Here is a 23,280-nt window from a genome sequence, read left to right on the forward strand (position 1 = left end):
GGGACAGATCCGAACCCTTGGCATTGCCTGAAAGTATTCTTCATGAGAAATACAGGTTCGTATATGAGGGTATTCGCTATTTGATTTGAGTGATGGGCGTGTAGCTTAAAAAGTCTCAAATCGTATGTCCTATGGGATACTGATTCAACAAAGGTTATGGAATTATATTTTTGGCTTATTTCGAACTTGAACCCATGTTGTCAAGGATGTGCTGGCACCACATCTAGATGGGGGTAAAAGGAATGATGGTGTTCAGGTCTTATACTAATCTACTACGCCACCGCCGCTACCTCTCAGCGGTTGAAAACATATGCGATACATTTCTTAAATAGGGTGTATTGAAAGTGAATCCTCTCAATTATAGAACAAAACCTGTTGGACGTTGCTTTTGCATTTACTCTATTGGGATTAATGGCGACCAATTCTGCACAACACCACAATACTGCACCACAGAACTGGACCACAACGCAACACCACAACACTGGACCACAACACAACAATACTGCACCACAGAACTGGACCACAACGCAACACCACAACACAACAATACTGGACCACAACACTGGACCACAACGCAATACCACAACACTGGACCACAACACAACAATACTGGACCACAACACTGGACCACAATACTAAACCACAACACAACAACAATGTAATATTGGACACAAGTGGGGTATACTACGAACGTCGATTAGTGGGTTAGCGAGGTATGTTGCGCTCAAAGCCAGGGTTAGCTGGGACATGAAAGTCGATCTCTTTTAGCATTGCTGTATCACCATGGGGACTTATGCTGTCAACCAAACCTGGTCGGGAGGAGGTTATCAACTAAGACTTTCTGCTTAGATCGGCTAACCCTAGCCCCTCCTTTGATAATGGTATCACCATTTGTGGATGTTTTCGTGGACCTCGGAGCCTGTATCGTACAGGGGTCTCTCCGGAGACAGAGGGTCTTTCGGGACAGATCCCTTGGCATTGCCTGAGAATATTCTTAATGAGAGATACAGGTTCTCATCAGAGGGTATTCGCTATTTGATCGTCCTTGTTGGACCTTATGTAGACAATGCTTACTGTTGCGCAGTGTGTGTCCGTAAGAGAGTGGTAGAGTGGAGGTAGCGTGTCAGTCTGGAATTTCTGCGTTCATGGTTCGTCTCCAAAAGCTGAAATTCAGGCTGAGACGGCAGTGAGACTGAAACAGCTCGAGCTTGAGGCTTCTGAAACAGGACTTAGCTAAATTATGAAACTGTTAAAATGGCTATCCTACGAGCATACGAACTTGTCCCTGAAGCATACCGACAGAAGTTCCGAGGTCACAAGAAAACTTCTGCTCAGACCTATGTTGAGTTTGCCCGTGAGAAGGGAACGCTATTTGATAAATGGTGTGCAACATGTAAAGTTAGTGATTTCAATGCGTTGAGAGAGCTGATCCTGTTAGAGGACTTTAAGCGGTGTTTGTCTGAGCGTATTGTTGTGTACCTGAATGAGCAGAAAGCAGGAATACTTTCTGCTGCCGCTGTACTGGCTGATGAGTATGTGTTAACTCATAAATTTGCTTTTTCTCCAGTCTCTGCTGTTTCACGTCCCCCTCCTACCAGATCATCTAACCCTCGTGGGTCGCAAGAGGAAAGGGAATGTTATTACTGCCATCAGGTTGGCCATGTCATTGCAAATTGCTTGACACTAAAACGCAGAGAGCAGCCCTCACGCTCCTTTCAAGCAAAAGGGGTAGGACTGATTAAAGCAGATCATGGGGTGAACACTAACTCATCTGATCAGACAATTGATGACTGTTTTAAGCCATTTGTATTTGATGCATTTGTGTCACTGTCTGGTGAGGCAGCTGATAGACACTCCATACGGATCTTGCGAGATACTGCTTGCTCTCAATCTGTTATTCTGGCATCAGCGCTGCCTTTTTCTGATAACTCTGCTTGCCATTACCAATCAGTTCTTAGAGGGGTTGAAATGGGTTACGTACCACGGCCAGTGCACCGCATCCATATTCAGTCCACTCTCGTTACTGGATTCTTCCCAGTAGCAGTTTGTACTGAACTGCCATCCCCGGTATCGTACTCCTGATGGGGAACGATATCGCAGGGGGTAAGGTAACTCCCACACTAGAAGTTCTAGATCAACCCCAGTGTGATGGGAACCAGCCATCAGATCAGACACCTCCGAATGTATTTCCAGCCTGCGCTGTAACTCGTGCTCGCTCCCATGAGATTAGCCCAGGTGATCGTGAAGTTTCGTTGTCTGACAGTTTATTCATGTCAGTTCTATCAGGTGAAGAGGAGAAAGCTCCCGACTGGCCCGGAACTGCCGTTAGCTGGAGGTGCGGCATTTCCAGTCAACCGAGCACGCTTGAGCCAGATGCAGAAAGCAAGCCTTCGTAACTGATGATTCTGATTGTGATTCTGTTTACCAGATAGTCGTTCCTGTAGGATGCCGCCAGCATGTGATGTCAGTGGCTCACGAGAGTACGTGGGCAGGACATTTGGGCATAACCAAAACATATCAGGCCATCCTCCGACATTTCTATTGGCCAGGTCTAAAGTCGGACATTGCCAAACATTGCCGTGTTTGCCATGTGTGTCAGGTTGGCGGGAAACCTAACCAGATTGCCCCTCCTGCGCCATTACACCCCATTCCTGTGATAGCAGAGCCATTTGAGCGAGTGATTATTGACTGTGTTGGCCCTCTACCTCGAACTAAAGGTGGAAATCAGTATTTGTTAACTATTATGTGTGCCGCCACTCGTTACCCAGAGGCTATTCCACTCCGTTCGATAACCGTTAGTGCCGTAGTGAAGGCTTTGCTTAAGTTTTTTTCTACTTTTGGATTACCGCGGGTGATCCAGACAGACCAGGGCTCTAATTTTAAGTCTGGTCTCTTCAGACAGGTACACAAGAGCTTGAGTGTGCATCACATCGTGTCGTCTGCATACCACCCCCGAACGCAACGAGCTTTAGAGCGCTGGCATCAGACACTAAAGTCGATGCTCAGGAAGTACTGTGTCGAGACTGAGAAGCAGTGGGATGAGGGAGTCCCCTTTGTCTTGTTGCTGCCCGTGATGCCGTGCAGGAATCGACTGGCTTTAGTCCTGTACCGCTGACGGTATTGATCATCCTGTTGCTTACTTTTCCCGCAAGTTCAACCGACACCAGGCAAATTACTCCACCATTGAGAAAGAAACCCTTGCTCTGTTGTTAGCACTACAGCACCTTGAGGTCTATGTTGGGTCTACCTCTCTGCCTGTTGTAGTGTTCACTGATCATAATCCCCTTGTTTTTCTGTCCTGCATGTTTAGTCACAACCAGCGACTCATGCGGTGGGCTCTGTTGGTACAAGACTTCAACCTCGATATCCAACATAAAAAGGGGTCTGAAAATGTGGACGCTGATGCTTTGTCTAGGCGCTAGCGCTATGTGTGTTAGCTATGTTTTATGCATGAAACCTTAACGCCAAGCCGCAAGGGCTTGTAATTTAAGGGGGGGGAGTGTTATGGCTGCCGTCTAATGTGTATGTGATGTTAAATGACTCTGTATGCAAATCCAGCTGGGTCATTCCCTTCCGATGATTGGTCCCCTCCCTACTTCCTGGATCCCATCGAAGCTACCAATCGGGAGTCTCCAATCAAGCCAGCTGCCTATAAATAGCGTGTGTGTCCACAGTTCGGGGCGGCTGTGAACCAGTGATCAGTCCGCCTCTTTGTTGGTGCCTACCATTTGTGGTGGCTTAGGGAAAGGAGTTTTGATGTTGTTGTATTGCCTGGCTGCGATTGAGTGGTTTCAGCCAGTGTCTTTTGTTAACCTTGTGTAGTTTTCTTTTGTTGTAATTCTGTGTGCATGTGCACTCTTTTCAGTTGATTAAACCCCCGATTTTGACCTGAATCTGTCCATGGTCTCCCATCCATTTCATTTAACATCCCAATCACGTGTTGCGGCTCTTAAAACGAGCCGGGTCGTAACAAAAGTGATGTGCATTTATGGGTAGCTTAAATTCTTATGTCATATGGAATACTTATTCACTAAAGGCTATGGAATTACATTTTTGTGCTTATTTCGAACTTGAACCCATGTTCGCAAGGCCGTGGCACCAGATCTAGATGGGGGTAAAAGGCATGATGATTTGCAGGTGAGAATTGAACCTCGGTCGCTGGCGTTCGGGTCCTACACTAATCAACTACGCTACCGCCGCTACCTCTCAGCGATTGAAAACATATGAAATATACATTTCTTAAATAGGGTGTATTTAAAGAGAATTCCCTAAATTATAGAATAAAACAGGTTAGGTGTTGCTTTTGCATTTTGAAATCATCATCACTCTATTGGGATGAATGGCGAACAATTCTGCATTTGGCATAGTTATTTTTAATATTTAGAATCTTTTCACTTACAAATTTACACCATCGCAACTGTGTTCCCTTACCTGTTTGATTCTTGAACACCTCATAGGAGTTCATTGTGATTATCTGCTCATCTTGAGTGCAATATACTGCTCTTGATCTATCCATTTTGTAAAGGTGATTATAACTACACGATAAACGCCCCTATTAAGGGAACGCGCATTGAAACTAAAGTGGAAAACCTGGCTTGACAAATTGACTCGTAAGTGAGCTTCGTGGTGCCATTCCACTCTGATTGCGAGAGTCTTATTTGTTGATCCAGGTTATCCCAAGAAAGCCTGGGTATGTTCTGCGAGTTTCTTAGTGTACCCCACTGTACTGGAACACAACACAACAACACAACAATACTGGACAACAACACAACACCACAGTAATGGACCACAACACAACACCACAGTACTGGATAACAACTCCACAATACTGGACCACAACACCACAGTACTGGACCCCGTTTCCCGATAACGATGGATCCACGCTCGTACGATCTTTCTCATGATGGATCTTGCGATCCATTGTAAATTTCTTTGGAGCGTTTCCCGAAATTCCTCTTAACATGAACGTGCGTTCACTGCACTCACGACTTTCGTAGGATTGTAGCTGTCTACTGACAGTGTTGAAATGGGCTCCGTAAGAGCGAGAGGCGCATGATTGTGGCAGGAAAATGGGGTTAAAAAACTTTAAAATATCTCCCCATCAAGGCCAACAGCAGAGTAGCCTACGAAAATAATAGACTGCAATAATATGAATGCTAAAGATATTAAAACACAATTGATTAGGCCTAGGCCGGCATATGCTACATCAGTCCTGATACTGAACGCATCTGCGCGTAAATCTTTTCATAGAATTTTCCCTCCTGATATAATTCCATATTACAAAAATCAAAAATAGCTTGTTTGACAACTACATTTATCTTAATGTGCTGATTTCTGAAACATGCTTTGCGAAGCTAAGAGACTTTATCTGATTCCGCATATGGTTTCAGTGATTGGCGCACACTCCCTTCTCTAGAATCTTTGGTGTACACATAAAAAATGCAACATTCCATTAATTCAGTGTCATTCAAATGCATTGGCTGGACATTGACGCACGGCTATTGCTGACCCGATAAGGAGAGCTTGGTCAAGATCCTGCATATCTTGTTGGGCAGGATGATGTATAGGCCTTTTTAAACTGCCAAGCCGGTTCGGTCGCAGCTTGGCACGCCCGGCGATTACATCGTCAAGTTTCCTGTGTAAAACAGAGGATGTCAAATCCGTTTGTCACGGCGTGGGCTTTCTTGGTTCATTGGAGAAGGTGGGGATGTGCACGGAGTCTAGACCTCTTTAGAATAATTTGCATAATCCTGAATGTTTTTATTTTTTTATGAATGAAGACACCCATGCAAGAATGAGTTCACGCCTGAGTGTAGGCTACAAACACGATAAACTATTTGCAAGTGCAAAATCGCCAACATATTCTTTATTTTGCTGAGCACTTGTTTTTTATCCTGACAAAAGCCTCGTAAGGAAAGTTCCTCTGTGTCTCTTTCGTATAGATCGCACCATCTTTCAAGGTCTTTTATAATGCGACTGCCTAACCTTCTCTCACATGATCAGCAGCCCGCGGATTTCACTTTCTCTCCAGTTAGAACTGCTCATGATGATATAGCTGCGTTGACTCTGTAGAGACAGCGCAGCAACACCTCTATCCAAGCACCTCCCTGGAACCGCGGAGCCGTCGCATTTACATCAGATTAAAAATTAAACCCAATAAACCGCAAATGTGTGTCGGGTCCGGGAGGGTAAATCGGGGTGCTAGCTCAAGTAGGCAATTTACCTCGGGCAGTGTAAACGCGCGCACCATGCCGCGAAAAAGGCGTGCATACCACAGCATAGGCTATTTGGCAGTGTAAACACGCCTTATAATGGTGCTGGTAATGTAAGCCGGAAAGCGCGCGCCGTTCAGGCACGCATCGCAGCAGTATCCCGCAGCAGTCTACTTTCACTGCAGAAACCACACTCTCAACTTGGCGATTGTGCACTGTCAGGGATGTGTAGACACGGGAACTGTCTAGACATGGTCCAATAAATAATGAACTTCATCACAGCCTCACCGAAGCGACTACAGTGCTTTGTGGCACAATCGCAACGAAAAACACCCTGCAGAAATTCTCAGACACCCGCTGGTCTCAGCATGATTCTTGTACAGTAGGCTATGTCTTCTGCAATTTATCCAGGATGGTTGAATTAAAATCAGAGGGGAGACAGCAGGTGCTGCTCGAAAGCGACTTCCCACACAAGAGCAATGGGTTGCCTTGTGACGTGGCGTTTGATATCGGCTGCGCAAGTATTTTGGGAATTTTAAATTGCTGCAATAAATCATGTTGTTGTTGACTTCTAACAAATCTGTGTCTTTGTTGTTTAAATCTAACAGTAATCTATGATTAATATATCGGCGGTAACCACTGTTTTGGGGGTATTTGGGGGAAATTGCGCAAGCCGGACATTCCGTGGTATTGGATGTGCTTTAATAAAACGCATCCAATACACGGAATGTCCGCTGGTGTGGCGACTGAGGCTATAGTAGGCTAACGGTGCTCTTAGCACCCTACGAGTACCCCTGGAGTCCACGTTAGCTATGAGCGTTTTCACGACGTTCCTTACCAACGATGCTTTCGGGAAACGGTGTGAAAACTGTGCGATGCTCGTACGACGCACTTCACAAACCACATAGGCTAACGATGCTTTCGGGAAACAGGGCCCTGGACAATAAAACAACACTACAGTATTGGACCACAACACCACACCACATTACTGGACCACAACACCACACCACAGTACTGGACCACAACACCACACCACAGTACTGGGCCACAACACCACACCACAGTACTGGACCACAACACAACAGTACTGGACCACAACAGAGCACAACTCCTCATACGGCAATTTGACAATTTGTGGTCAGTCTGCATTGTATGCCTCGTTTATGCCTCGCTAAATGCATGTTATCCACTTGACCAGGCTTTACCGTTTGAATCTATTGAAATAGAATAATCCATGATAAAGCTCTTTGCATTTCAGCAGTCAAATAGACCTCATGGCATCTCCATGACGTCATCTACAGAGCAGAGACACTGTGTTGGGTTGTGCTGTGTGGACCTACTTGTAGACGTCGTTGTTGAACTGGTTGTAGCTCCCCAGGGCGGTCAGGCTCCCCTGGCAGATGGCGAAGGAGAAGAGCACCTGGGCCCCGGCGTCCATCCACACCTGTCGTCCAAACATACGTGAAACGGCCTCCATGGTTAACACAGGCTTTGGTGAGTCCGAAAAGACCCCCCAAAGACTATCCCAAGTCCATGTTATCCTCTAGGGCAGTGGTTCTCAAATGGGGGTTTGCGTATCCCTAGGGGTTCTTTGGAGTACTGCAGGGGGTACTTTGGTACAATTTGAGTATTTGTGTCATGGTCTGTGTCGTGTTTTGGTGTGTTTCCCTGTTTTTCCCTCCTGTGTTGATTACTGCTCCCTCCCCTTATGGGTCTCAGCTGTTCCTCGTTGCGTTTGCTACTTAAGCCCTTGTCTTTCCTTTGTTCCTGGTGCTGGTTAGTTCGTCCTGCGTGTTCTCTGTTCTCACCTGTTTTCCCTTGCTCCTTGCCTTAGCCTTTTGGCAGAAATAAAGTGCTGTTCTCCCTAAACCGTCTGCATCTGGGTCCTACCTGCCTGCCTGCACCCACAACCCTAACAGAATGACAGCACCAAGTTTGGACCCAGCGGACGCTCTGTTTTTCCGTGAGTTGGAGGATTTGTTGGTGACGATAATCCTAGCTATGGATGGCTTGGAGAACATTCCCAGCAGGAAGGAGCAGGAGGCTGTGTTGGGGCGTACGTGCAGGGCTGTTGCGTCAAGGCCAGAGTTGGAGGACGCCTTACCCGAGTGGGCAGTCGAGATGCTCAACCCCACAACCTTTTGGCCGGTGAGCTACATGCCACTGCCACCGGACTTTGGTGACCGGCCTAAGCCTCCACGCTACTGCTCTCAGCCTCTGCCCCCGGTTCCCCGCTACCAGCCTCTGCCCCCGGTTCCCCGCTACCAGCCTCTGCCTCCGGTTCCCCGCTACCAGCATCTGCCCCCGGTTCCCCGCTACCAGCCTCTGCCCCCGGTCCCCAGCTACCAGCCTCCTCCTTTACGGACAATCAGAGTGGGGGTGGTGAGTTTGGGGTACCACCCGGTTCCTCCTGGCACTCCAGCTCCCGCACTGACTCCGGCCCCCGAGCCCTGTCCGGTTGAAGAGCCTACTCCTCGCCTTCCAGAGGGGGACCGGCCTCTTCGCCTGTCTGAGGAGGTCCGCCCTCCGCTCCTGCCCGAGGGGGCCCGCCCCCCGCTCCTTCCCGAGGGGGACCGGCCTCTGCTCCTGCCGGAGGGGGCCCGCCCTCCAGACCGTCCAGGGGAGGCACGCCCTCCGCTCCTGCCTGTGGGGGCCCTCCCTCCACTCCTTCCCGAGGGGGGTCCCTCTTCAAGGCCTTCCAGAGGGGTCCCGCCTTCCAAACCTTTTGGAAGGGGCACGCCCTCTTCTCCAGAGGGGACCAGCCCTCAACCTTGCCTTCCTCTAGAGGGGACCCGCCCTCTACCTTGCCTTCCTGAGGGGTCCCGTCTTCCAGAGGGGGTCCGCCCTCTATCTGGCCTTCCTCCTGAGGGGACCCGCCCTCTACCTGGCCTTCCTCCAGAGGGGACCCGCCCTCTACCTGGCCTTCCTCCTGAGGGGACCCGCCCTCTACCTGGCCTTACTCCAGAGGGGACCCGCCCTCTACCTCGCCTTCCTCCTGAGGGGACCCGCCCTCTACCTCGCCTTCCTCCAGAGGGGACCCGCCCTCTACCTGGCCTTCCTTCAGAGGGGACCCGCCCTCTACCTGGCCTTCCTCCAGAGGGGACCCGCCCTCTACCTCGCCTTCGCCGGCCTCCTGAAGGGTTCCGCCTTCGCCGCTGCCGGCCTTCAGAGGGGTTTCTTTGCCGCGGCAGGCCTCCTGAGGGACTGAGCCCTCATCGTCCTTCCTGCCGGCCTCCTGAAGGATCCGCCTTCACTCTGCCTCTGCTTACCCCCCAGGCCGTCCGCCTGAGGCTCCCTGCCATGCCCTGGGGCAGTTTTCTGGCCGCCCGCCTGACACCCCTTCGCTCTGCCCCAGTCCATTTATTCTTTTTGTTTCCCTCCTCCTGGCTCCCCTCCACCCACCCGATTTGGGTTTGACTTTCTTCGTTTTCTTTTTTGCGCTTGTCGTGGGTCGCCTGGGAGTCGACCCTTAAGGGGGGGCTACTGTCATGGTCTGTGTCGTGTTTTGGTGTGTTTCCCTGTGTTTCCCTCCTAATGGGTCTCAGTTGTTCCTCGTTGCGTTTGCTACTTAAGCCCTTGTCTTTCCTTTGTTCCTGGTGCTGTCATTGTGGTTAGTTCGTCCTGCGTGTTCTCTGTTCTCTGTTGTCACCTGTGTTCCTTTGCTCCTTGTTCCTTGCCTTAGCCTTTTGGCAGAAATAAAGTGCTGTTCTCCCTAAACCGTCTGCATCTGGGTCCTACCTGCCTGCCTGCACCCACAACCCTAACAATTTGGGCCCTTTTCATGTTCATATTCACGCTGACAAATAAAACGCACATACATCATTTATGGTAATTATATTATTTTTTTCCTCCCAAAAATGTTTTGTGCCAGTGAAGGGGTTGCCCAGCTGAAAAAAAGTCTTGGGGGATACACTAGTAGAAAACATTTAGAACCACTGCGTTAAGGCGTAGTGAAGTCCCGGGTGTAGGGCGGGGGAAGGGAGGGAGTGTTTGGTACTTACTTGAGGGTCCACCAACCTGGTAGGGTCCGGGTAGAGGTAGAACTTGATCCCGTTGATGGCCCCCGGCAGCGTCAGCCCCCGGACCAGCAGCACCACCAGCATCAGGTAGGGGAAGGTGGCCGTGAAGTACACCACCTAGCAGACAGCAGACCCAGGAGAGAGGAGGAGGAGGGGGAGGTGGGGTTTGGGGGTTAATTTGCAATTTAGTACAGCATGAACAAATAAGTGTATCACAACAATAGTACAAAGAAATGAATTTTATATTGTGTTGAATATTTTCTTCAGATTGATAAAATAAACAGGCCAATTTTGTCTCAATAAATCCATAAATAATAATATTTATATATGGTCACGAGAGAATGCGACACACAAACATACAAGCATAAAAAAACACAAAGAAGTTCATATTTATGCAAACACACAGGCATGCACACACACACACACACACACACACACACACACACACACACACACACACACACACACACACACACACACACACACACACACACACACACACACACACACACACACACACACACACACTAGGGCTGTCAAAATTGCTCAAAAATGACATTCGAATGTTCGTTTGGAAAAAAATCATGAATTCGAACTATTCGAATATCTGGTTGCCTATTTTACGCAGTTGCCGTCAATATGTCAATAATGCGACAAAACCATGGTTCAAATTAGCGGGATATATATATATCCTATAAACAGCCCAGTAACGTGGAGGCCTAATCATGAAAAGCCAAAACTTTGTATCGCTTGCATTTCACCACCACACCTGCAAGCGCGCAAACTATAGTAATCTGAAGAAGACGCCCGCTTCTGAATGTTACAAAGTATGCTAGTGGTAACGTTCCTTGCTTTGCTTACCAAGTTACCATTTATCGAGAAGGCCTATTAAAATCGATAAAGAAAAATATGCATGTCGCCTACGTCTTCCACCATGCCAGCGAAAGGGCCAGCACTACGCACCGTTCGGATTCATGAAAAAAAAGCTGTCTCGGACTTTGCCGAGAACATTGCGTTATAGCAGCTTTCACCAGCCAGACTACTAGCTCCCTGAGCTCTACTTCGGATGCTTATTGAATGGCATAGCCGAGCTGGAATACCTATATCCAAGTACGGAAACCCCGCGGGGATAAAATACATTCGCTCTTCACAATACTAGTCTGTTACACTTGTACCGCGGGAGTGTTTTTTCACATTCGAATATTATGAGGGAAATCGCGAACAGACAGAGGCTCATTCACAAAGCAGATAGAGGCGCTTGTACCGCGGAAGTGTTTTTTCACATTCGAATATTAATTTTCACGTTCGAATTCGCGTTTTTGGATACATTTCGAACGAATATTCGAACTTCGAATATTCGTTGACAGCCCTAACACACACACACACACACACTGTGATGGAAAAACAAAGGCCACACCCTGGATCTGGTCTGTTCCACTGGCATCACAATCAGTCACCTGGCCAGTAACAACCTCCACATATCCGACCATCTGGCCATTACTTTTCAAACTCACACTCCCTCCCCCCATGAGGAGCAAAAACGCACCATCACTTTCCGCAACCTCAAATCCATTAACCCATCCTCTCTTTCCACATGTCTTTCTGAGTCCATCGCGGACTTCGGTGAGGGTTTCTCTCCGTCTATACGAACAAGTGTGCGCCTGCAGCCAGAGGGGGCGCCAAAATACCTATTCCCCACGCAATATTATGTCGTACTTCATTGATAACCGCTGCGCAACGCATTTTCTTTTTATACTGCTCGTGGCGCCCCCCATGTGATTTGCCGCCCCCAGCAAATATGCCGCCCCGGGCGTCTGCCCGGGTCGCCCGTGCCTAAAACCGCCACTGCCCACAACAACTCCCCCGACTACCTGGTTAACTGCTATAACTCATCCCTCTCATCCTGCCTTGAACAGCTTGCACCTGTTCAGTCTAAATTGGTCTCATTCTCCCACTCTGCCCCATGGTACACTGACGAACTCCGCCATCTCAAATCCAAACGACGCCAACTGGAACGGCTTTCCCACAAAACAGGTCTTAGCGTCCACCAGGAAATGTACAAACAACACCTCCAGCTATACAACGACACCCTGAACTCAGCCCGCTCCTCCTACTACTCAGGAATCATCCAGTCTGGCAGCAGCAATCCAAGGACCCTCTTCAACACCATTAACACACTCCTCAAGCCATTGGACACCATCTCTCACTCATTCTCAGTTGAAAAATGCAATAACTTCCTATCCTTCTTCAATGATAAAATCAGCACAATCCACAGCCAGTTGACCATCGACCCCGCCCTACGTCCCAAACCGGATCCCCCCCTAACCACCAGTCAATCCTTCTCCTCATTTGCTACCATCACCTCCTCTGATCTTTCCTCTATAGTCTCAACCATGAAATCAACAACCTGCAACCTGGACCCGCTCCCCACCACACTTCTAAAGGCCTGTCTCCCCATTCTCTCCACCCTCATCACTAACACTGTAAACTCCTCTCTATCCTCCGGCCATGTCCCCTCCTCCCTAAAGCTTGCATCAGTCACCCCCGTACTAAAGAAACCTGGCCTGGATCCTGATTCCCCTAACAACTACCGCCCCATCTCCAATCTACCTTTTCTGTCTAAAATCCTGGAACGTGTTGTTGCCAAACAACTCATCACCTACCTTGACACCAACGACCTCTTTGAACTCTTCCAATCCGGTTTCCGCTCCAAACACAGTACAGAAACTGCCCTCCTCAAAGTGACCAATGACCTTCTGCTATCCTCTGACACTGGCTCCCTAAATATCCTCATCCTCCTTGAGGATGAGGATATTGCCTCAGTGCTGCCTTTGACACGATCAATCACTCCATTCTCCTCTCCCGTCTCCAATCCACCCTTGGCATCACTGGCACCGCCCTCTCCTGGCTTGGATCCTATCTCTCCGACAGACATCAATTCATCGCCATCAACAACTGTCAATCAGCCACTACTCCTCTCATCGACGGTGTCCCCCAGGGTTCTGTGCTTGGTCCACTCCTCTTCATTCTGTACATGCTTCCTCTTGGTCAGATCCTTCGTCACCATGGACTCCGGTTCCATTGTTACGCCGATGACACACAGCTTTACCTCCCCTCCAAAACCATCAGTCCTTCCACCCTCTCAACCCTCTCCAACTGTTTGACTGACATCAAGACCTGGATGCAAAACAGCTTTCTCAAACTCAACTCCAACAAATCCGAAATCCTCATCATTGGTCCTGACACCCTCACTCACTCCACTCTGAACTTCACCCTTAACATTGACGGCTCCACCATCACCCCCTCCACCAAAATCCGTAACCTTGGAGTTATCCTGGACCCCACTCTCTCCTTCCTCCCCCATGTTAACCATATTACCAAAACTGCCTTTTTACACCTCTGAAACATCGCCCACCTCCGCCCCAACCTGTCAACTACCGCTGCTGCAGTACTCATCCACGCTTTCATTTCATCCAGGCTTGACTACTGCAATGGTCTTCTCTACGGCACCACCAACAAAGTCCTCAAAAAACTTCAATATGTCCAGAACTCAGCTGCACGCCTCCTCACTGGTACCCGCTCCAGAGAACACATCACACCTGTCCTCCGTGAACTCCATTGGCTTCCAATTAAACACAGAATCAACTACAAAATCTTACTCATCACCTGCAAGACCCTCAACAGCCTAGCCCCCCCCTACCTTGCCGACCTCCTCCATCACCACGCCCCCTCCTGATTCCTCAGGTCCAATTCTGCCAAACTGCTACAAGTTCCACGGACTGAGCGACGGACTTGGGGTGATCGGGCCTTCTCAGTTGCTGCCCCCACCCTTTGGAATTCACTCCCCTCCCACATCAAAGTCTCTCCAACCCTCTCTTCTTTCAAATCTGCCCTCAAAACATACCTTTTCACACTAGCCTTCCCCACCTAACTCCCACCTTATTATTCATGTTTAACCTCTGTTTTTCTTTTATTCCTAGTCTGTCTTACATAGTTTTGATAGGCCAATATGTAAAGCGTCTTAGAGTACCATATTAAGCGCTATATAAATTTCATTTATTATTATTATTATTATTATTAATACCTTTCCAGTAGACTTGACTCCCTTCCAGACACAGAAGTAGCACAGCACCCAAGCTAAGATCAGACACAGAACCAGCTCCCAGCGCAGGCTGCCAATCTCCTCGATCCCTCCAGATATCTTCAACACCCGTCTCCTGAGGACACAAAGATCACACATCAGCTTTTCACAGATGTGATATTATTGCCCTCTGTTTAGCAGGGTAAAACAGAGACAGGTGTTTTGCGTGATCCCTTTATAATGCAGCAGTAGGGACACCTAAGGAAGTAAACCAAAGTGACGGTAAGGTAACTGGTTCAATACAGTAGAAAATGTTGGGATGGAGATAAAGCCCTCAACCAGCCAGCAAGCCCACAGCCAGCCAGCCCTCAACCAGACAGCCAGCTAGCCCTCAGCCAGACAGCCGCCAGCCAGCCAGCTCCCAGCCAGACAGCAAGCCAACCAGCCAGACAGACAGCCAGACAACCAGCCAGACAGACAGTCAGCCAGCCAGCCAGTCAACCAGCTAGCCAGCCAGTCAGCCAGCCAGTCAGCCTGCTGAGTTACGCTAGCTCGCGTCAAACAGTTACACAGCCAGGTAGAGCGGACACAACAGGTCATGAACTCTCTCACTGGGAGGCGCTCAATCTTACTTATAGGCTATATATAAATGTATAGTTACATAGTCAAGCCTTAACTTGTTGAATAATTACAACCTTGTGCTATTAAAATGTTGTTTGTAAGTATTTGAATTCAGATGAAAAATCTGATGATGATCTGAAATCTGGAATTAAAGAAATGGTAGGTAGGCGCCGACCAGTTTTGGTTTGGTTGATTCATAAAGGTACGGCCACACCAACCGCGTTACTCGCGTTAGGGGCGTCCAAACTCGGCATTTTTGCATAGGGAACCATTGGTATAGGCGCGTAGACGCGTTACATGCGTTGAAGCGTCGCGTTAGGGGCGTTTGGCGCGTCAGACGCACATAATTACGCACGTAAACGCAGTAACGCGCCCAACGCACCCCAAGTGCCCCTGACTGCAGCCCGCAGATCGAGGAGGAGCTAAATGTGGGCGGGCTTAAACGTTTAAGCCAGCCCACATTTAAGGAAAATTCCACTCAGTATCATACGTTCTCCCGCTTTCGAGCGGAGGAGCTAAATGTGGGCGGGTCTAAACGTTTAACCCATGGTTTTATCCTCTCGGGCGCCATCTGGTGGCGGAGATCCGGCAGCACATTCTCAAACATCAATACAGCACAGCACAGCACAATGACATACCGGTAATATGGAAAAGGGTTCATGCATTTGATAGACTTAGACATTCCTACTTTTAACTTGTCATTTCAAATGTCTTTTTTAGTATAGACACATATTATTTCGTACACTCGTACACAATTATATTAGCTAAGTCAAATAAATGAAAGACAGAAGCGGGAGAACGTATTTCCGTCTGGTCCATGATACTGCGCGGAATTTTCCTTAAATGTGGGCTGGCTTAAACGTTTAAGCCCGCCCACATTTAGCTCCTCCGCTCGAAAGCGGGAGAACGTATGATACTGCGCGGAATTTTCCTTAAATGTGGGCGGGCTTAAACGTTTAAGCCCGCCCACATTTAGCTCCTCCTCGATCTGCGAGCTGCAGTCAGGGGTTACGCCCCGTGCCCACTACCTCCGTCCGTTGCGTGATCCCCATTGACTTTAATGGGGACGGACGAGCAATGCATTGTGGATCCGTCCGTTCCGTTGGAGCCTTCGGCTCAGTCAAGAAGTTGAAAAATGTTCAACTTTTTCGGCAGCGACGGATCCGTCATCCAATCAGATCGCGTCTGCAAATTTAAGCACTGTGACGCGACTCGGGCTCTGACGATACTGGAAAGCGGGAAAGCGGGTCATCTTGCATCGCAACAAGCAGGAAGTAGCGGGAAGAACCAGGCGAAGCGATTTGATTGGCTGACGGATGCCTCTGCAAAGACTACTCCCCCATCAGTCAGCAACGCCTTCCCACCTCCGTTGACTGAAGGAGGTAGTGGGCACGGGGCGTTAACTCACGCACCAACGCCCGGAGTTCAGAAATGTGAACTTTCAACGCTCCAACGCGTGGCGTTTAGCCGCGATAGCCAATCAGCGTGGAGCTTGACCCGACGTCACTGGCAGAGAGTAGTGAGCTTGGACAGAAGCATACGGCCGACATCTTTCTTTATTCTGGGTGGAAATAGTAACATAGTTACGCTATTAAATGCGTTTATGGAAACATTTTTAGCGAGAAATGTGCATTTTACTTTCATAATGTTCGCTCGGTGAATGTGAAGGATGTTTGGTTTGATAGTTATGACGAAGAGGGAATGCTCCGTTCACTTGCATGGACAGAGTCTCTGGATGCTAAGCAACCTCAACGTCTTGGCGGACTATTTCTCTGCTGATCAACACTACGAATGCTGGAAACACACCAGACACACCATGTGAAGTTATTGAACCCGATTATTGTTATTTATATCAGAGATTATTTAATCAAACCCGATCTAAGCTCTATCACCCAAACACGGCGGCGTTTGGGTTTCCTACCTCGGACTCCAGCGCAGCCACGGCCGACAACTATCTTTATTCTGGGTGGAAATAGTAACATAGTTACGCCATTAAATGCGTTTATGGAAACATTTTTAGCGAGAAATGTGCATTTTACTTTCATAATGTTCGCTCGGTGAATGTGAAGGATGTTTGGTTTGATAGTTATGACGAAGAGGGAACGCTCCGTTCACTTGCATGGACAGAGTCTCTGGATGCTAAGCAACCTCAACGTCTTGGCGGACAATTTCTCTCCTGATCAACACTACGAATGCTGGAAACACACCAGACACACCATGTGAAGTTATTTAACCCGATTATTGTTATTTATATCAGAGATTATTGAATCTAACCCGATCTAAACTCTATCACCCAAACACGGCGGTGTTTGGGTTTCCTACCTCGGTCTCCAGCGCAGCCACGGCCGACAACTATCTTTATTCTGGGTGGAAATAGTAACATAGTTACGCCATTAAATGCGTTTATGGAAACATTTTTAGCGAGAAATGTGCATTTTACTTTCATAATGTTCGCTCGGTGAATGTGAAGGATGTTTGGTTTCATAGTTATGACGAAGAGGGAACGCTCCGTTCACTTGCATGGACATGGACTCATCTAGCTGCGTTGGCGCGTTGACGCGTTGGAAGCGTTGAACCACCACACAATGATCAAGCGTCAGGTTAGGCGCGGTTGGTGTGGCCGCACCGTAAGACTATAAATTGTGCCACTGGACAGAGGCCACCTGTTTCCAACCCAATTATTTTATTTACCGCACCTCTTTCTGTGTCACTTGACACGGAACTATTTAAAACTTTAAAAACAAACACAAAGTTTTGCCTGTAAGAAGATCAGCAGCTTGGCAAGTCATCCCATCATCCCAGCGACTCAAATCAGTCTGTACCGACCTACAGCAAACTAGTAAGCAAACTACTTACATTAGGAGAAAAACAATTAGGCCACAATTTAAAAAAACCTATAGCCTTCAAAACTGAACATAACACAAATGATATCACTATGTCCTGTGTTGTAGATATGATGGTAATTAACCAATGTGTTTGTTGTGAACCAAAGGGTCATGAGGCTGACTTGCGACAAAGTGTCCTGTGTGTGTAATATGTCGGAAGACCCTTTTACCTGGCTTGGGCCATTGATAGGCCAACATATCAGTGCTGGCCTGATGTAATACTCATCATAACCATGGTGGGGTGCAGAGTTACAGTCATTACAGATTGTAACTGTAGGCAATCTTTAAAAGAGGGTTAAACTTACTCCCAGAACTCTGTTGCAGGCGAAGTTTCATTTGAAGATGCAGTCCAGTTGAATGAAGAATTTCTCTTATCGAATTCCACGCATGAATCTTAAAACAGCAAGGAAGAATTGCTTTTTAGTCTTGCAGATAGGCATAGATGTGCACTGTAAAAACGAAAACTTAAAATTGTTGGTCTCAAGGATTTCTGAGTAAAATGAATATAAAACATTAAGTATTCATGTCAACTGTGCAATGCAATTTAGTCCAACCAACAATGTTGAGTTTTGGGTCAAGAGTTGGGCTCAGTGTAGTATCTTTGTTAGCAAGACACACGGGTTTAAGTCAGACTCTGCCTGAGGCTGGGCCGACTACGGTGCACATGCGCATTTCGACACTTTGGAAAATACGGGGTTTCCTAACGGAATTTTCAGATGGTAAATATTGTGGTGACTCCTACTGTCGTGGCAATTTCTGTATCAGATATTGCGTCTAAGCAGATGAGATATTTAGATGCAAAAAGCACACAATACTGTTGACAATTAGTGGTTATATATATTTGTATTAAAAGTACGAACAAAGATACATCACAACATGCATCAACAAACAACATAACAGGCATACATTACAATAATCTGAGGCCTCAGATGGGAGCTCCTCTTTGCGTGTTACTTCATTCTCTGAAGGTACGCTCAGACAAGTCCACTGAGTAGCTAAAGTCAGGAGCTTTTATAGAGTTAGATCAGATCCTTGAGGGCAGTTGGCCCCAATAAACCAGAAACCTTTGTTAACCAGATGTTAATCTATTGATTGAAGTTTCTTCAGAGGTTGAAAAGGTGGTTGAGGCTGTTCCTTATCACCCTTTGCTTCTCTGCTCCCCAGGGGGTCAAGTAAAACAGGCCCAAACCAAACTACATACAATACGGAAACGGAATGTGAAACCAGATTACATCACATGAAACACTAAAGCCTGCCACACACATAAAGATAATCGGGCTGATTTTGCCCCGATTTTCCCCCTTCCGATCACGGACAGACATCGCCCGATTATTTTAAGCTCTTAAGATTATTTTATAAGATTCTCTTGTAGTGTGTGGTGTGTTAAGAGTGAAATTCGGCCGACAATCGGCTCCGAAATCAGTCGGCGCCGATAATCGTAAGTATTAAACATGTTCAATATTTAAGATTATCGGCGGAGAACGTATGGTGTCAAACGTCTTGTGTGGGGGGGAAGCCGACAATCGGGAGTCTCCAACGTGACGTAATATTGAATTTAACCAATAAAGAGCGAGCTGACTGAACACGGAATTATAACGAGCTATCTCCATGGCTACGATATCCCTGAATACCACCAATATGGCGAAGACAGTTAAAGTTAAGGGATTTTTCAGTTAGGATTAATCCCAAAACCACCATCATGCAGTCGGTATCCAGCTGGTCCTCCATGAGTTTACACCGGTTTACACTCGCTCTTCTTCACTTCTTCTTGTAGTTAGTTCAATGACTATTTTTGGTGTGACTGCCCCCACAGGTCAGTCAGAGTACTACGTCAGATCACGTTTGTTCACGCGAGATTTCTTGCTTGAGGGACAAGATTCTAGTGCGTCTGAAGACAAATCTTTATGTGTGTGGTGTGCTGTGTTTGGAATATCGCAGGACACCACACACAATACGATCAAAACTGTTAATGTAATGTTTATGTGTGGGGTCTCTCACAGATAAAAAATCGGTTGAGATTTATAAAATCTTTATGTGTGTGGCAGGCTTAAGTATTACATATTTAGAAGACCTTGCAGAATAGCAAGATTCCAAGAACGGAATGTGAAACCAGATTGTTATCTTTACAGTTGAAGCTCCCCACCCGAGGCTAAGGTGGGGTCGGTGGCCGTGACATGTAACTCTCTGACTTTGTTTACGCTAGCCAGAGTGTCGAGAAAAAGGCCCATACTTCAAAGCATTGCTTGGGAGATGTCACACGAAAAGATAGGAACAGGCAGGCAATAAAATGCATCGCACGACTCTCGAACGTTCACACTTTAAATGACCCAAAAGGAGAGCAGAAGGCAGACACTATATAAAATTACACAGAATAGCAACAAAACTTAAATTCATATAGACCAAAACAATACAACATGTAGATTTTCCATCACACTACCCCCCGGGGAGTCTGGGTATTCGTGATGCCGGTTGGGAAAAAGGGGTTTATTGCCTTTTTGTCAATTTGTTTCTGTTAGGTTAAGTGGGATTAACGGGTTTGGGGTCTTTATTGTTTGTGTGTTGTTTATTGTGTGTAGTGTTGCCGCCACCGTTACCGAGACTTGCATGTCCGTTGGTTGGTTGTGCGGTGCGCTGTTTCTTGGTGTGTGTTAAATAAAGGCAGCTCTCGGGATCGTGCAGTGTATGAGGCACGAGAGTTGCGTCACCGATTAACCTGGGCTCCCATATCGTGCAGAACAAGTTTGACCATAATGTTGAACTTGTTCTGCACTTTGGTTTGCTGCATTTAGACAGCGATTCTCTGCTGCTGAACTAGCTAGATGTTGCTTGTTCTATTGCTGTCTGGCATTCAGAAATGTCAAATGGAAGTTTCCAATTATTCATTTTAATAAAGTGAACTTGAAACTAGTTTTGCATTCTTTGAAATGTTTTTTTTTTTAAATAATATTAACCTTAATTTGAAATATTAAGTTAACAACCCTGACTTACTTTTTTGAGTTTTGTAAAATATAAAATCTTAGTTGGTATAACTAACTTTCAAGTTAGTCTAAAGAAGAAAAATGACATTTTGTTGGGCTCAAAATTCAAAAATTGATTGCAGTAAGTTGCCTTGCAATTTTGAGTTTTCTCAACTTTTTATTTTTTACAGTGTGGTCATGTTTGAGAAACCATTTAACATAATTTGTTAATCTGTCAGTTCTGAAAGTAAGTGTAAAGGATTTTAAGACTGCAGAACTGTAACACAGCCAAAGAGAGCTGACCTCAATGACCTGGCAGACAGTAAGGGGCAACCTTCCAAATAACTTCCTGAGATTAAATCAGTCTGTGTGCATGTTGTACATGCAGATTAATTTGAGTTGAAACCATTTCTTTCTAAAATTACCCTTATCAACAGTGCTCCACGGCATCTGTCCACTTACTAACCTAACCACACACAAACTAATTATAATCATGAACAGGCCACATTTGTCCTCGGACGCCAGTGCCCACCCCCTCAGTGCCAGCTCCCTGTGGGTCCCACCCCCTCAGTGCCGGCTCCCTGTGGGTCCCACCCCCTCAGTGCCCACCCCCTCAGTGCCCACCACCTCAGTGCCGGCTCCCTGTGGGTCCTACCTGTGTTCCAGGCGTTGTGGCAGGATGCCCAGGGCACCTCGCTGCTGAAGGAGGAGAACAGGTAGAAGAAGGCCCAGGCCTGGATCACGATGTAGGAGACGGCCGCGTAGGCGATCACCACCTGTGTGGCGTAGCCTATCCCTGGATAGGAGCCACATCCTCACGGTTAGGAAGGAATCGCACAACATAGGCTGCCCAATAGTCTTGTATGTAGACGTGTTGGAGGAATTGAGTTATATGGTGCTACTTTCTAAAGGATGATACACTCTATGGGATATTCTTACACTGGGCCATTTTCGAGCAACAGCCAAAAAGATGATTTGTTGTGGTATATTTGTTATACTGCCACGAGCGACTGGAATATGCCTGTTTGCCATAATTAACAAATTGGCAGATTTAGTGAAGCAATGTCAGTGCTACACGCCACCTGGGTGACATTAGCTGGGCTCCTCCAAACACAGGAAGCAGGGGGTGGTGTTGAAAGATGGTTTGTCCTGAGGGTTTGTGGATAATGATACAGAGCCTGCTGCTCCATGTTCCCAACTAGGAGAACTCTCCCTGAGTGTGTGTGGCGATGGCTGGTTTAACTCATGCACACTGATAGCTCAATGTGCACAGGGTTAAACCAGCCATCGCTACACAACAGGTGTGCTGCCTCACCCAGCACCAGAGTCCGACAAGTCATTCTTGCCACATTTAAGCCACATTTATTTTAATGACGTCCACTTGGCTGAGTTACAGTGCTTGTTAACATTGTTGGCAATGTTCCCTCCAGGGGGTTTCTGGCTGTACTGATATAAACACTGGCACTCCCTGCTAAGAGCTTGCATGGACAGATTGCTTTCATAGATAATTAACTGCATGTTACCAAATAAATGAATAAAAACTCAAGAGAGCTGACTTCCTTTAGCCTAGAGTCTAGGCTAAAGGAAGTTAGCTTCCTTTACTTTTTGACAACAACATACAGATAATCCACAGTCTAGGGCCTAGACTGTGGATTGTCTGTATGTTGTTACATGAGGTAGTTTTCATTTCTTTAGAAAACGATCTCACATATTCTCAGTATTAAAGTCGAGGACTCATAAAACCGAGTTTAAGTTTATGTAATAAATTGCTTTCCAACACAATCAAACGACTGCTTCTGTATTGCTTTGTATCATGTAAATAGAATTTAATAAATTGTATTGTCCATAACTACAGGGTAGAACAATTCATTAAGATAGGGTCTAATGATACAATTATTTTTATTGTAATGACAAAGTCATTATGAATGACAGTCATTTATCACTGTCAGTAACTATACTTCATTCAGAAGTGCTTGTCAACATGCTCTTACAGTAACCCTAACCCTAAAAATACTTAATAGTATATATATAATAATAGCAATTTTCCATTTTTTTAAATATTTTAAGAACCATACATGATATCTGATCTATGTATTGCTGTGAAAGAATGATTCTACCATGGTGCCATTCAGAGCAGAAAGAGTTGTGCATTCGGTGAACACAAAACCCCAAACCGTTGGGTACTGACACAAGATTACAAACCCAATGCAATGTGTAGGGTTCTGATTAAACCCACCTTCAAACAACGGGCAGAAGGACCTCCAGCAGGTAATGCATCCCTGGGACGTGTACTGCCCCATGGCGGTCTCCAGCAGAAACATGGGGATACCACAGGAGACCAGAAACAACACATAGGGAACCAGAAAGGCACCTGGAAACACATGAAACACTCATTATTATAATCACAACCAGGTCTGTCACACGGTGGTGCCAAATGGCGCATTACCACTGCAGGGTGCGGTACGGTTCGGTTCGCAAAGGTGAGGTACTGATTGCGTTTCCACC

General features: G+C 46.9%; 1 protein-coding gene across 2 annotated transcripts in view; it reads right to left on the reverse strand.

The window, feature by feature from the left end:
- Positions 1-23,280, reverse strand: part of LOC115545085 (sodium- and chloride-dependent GABA transporter 2) — a 33,339-nt gene that overhangs the window by 8,878 nt on the left and 1,181 nt on the right. For both annotated transcript variants that reach the window (XR_003977062.1, XM_030357933.1), the window contains exons 3-8: positions 23,012-23,146; positions 21,431-21,571; positions 18,124-18,211; positions 14,316-14,448; positions 10,214-10,348; positions 7,553-7,656 (exon numbers count right to left, since the gene is read on the reverse strand). Coding sequence is in view for 1 of the 2 variants with exons in the window: in XM_030357933.1 (XP_030213793.1) it covers positions 7,553-7,656; positions 10,214-10,348; positions 14,316-14,448; positions 18,124-18,211; positions 21,431-21,571; positions 23,012-23,146 (736 nt within the window). In the remaining variant the exon portion in view is untranslated. The remainder of the gene's footprint in view (positions 1-7,552; positions 7,657-10,213; positions 10,349-14,315; positions 14,449-18,123; positions 18,212-21,430; positions 21,572-23,011; positions 23,147-23,280) is intronic.

Source organism: Gadus morhua, chromosome 1 (assembly GCF_902167405.1).
Source record: "Gadus morhua chromosome 1, gadMor3.0, whole genome shotgun sequence".
In the NCBI taxonomy this organism is placed as follows: Eukaryota; Metazoa; Chordata; class Actinopteri; order Gadiformes; family Gadidae; genus Gadus; species Gadus morhua.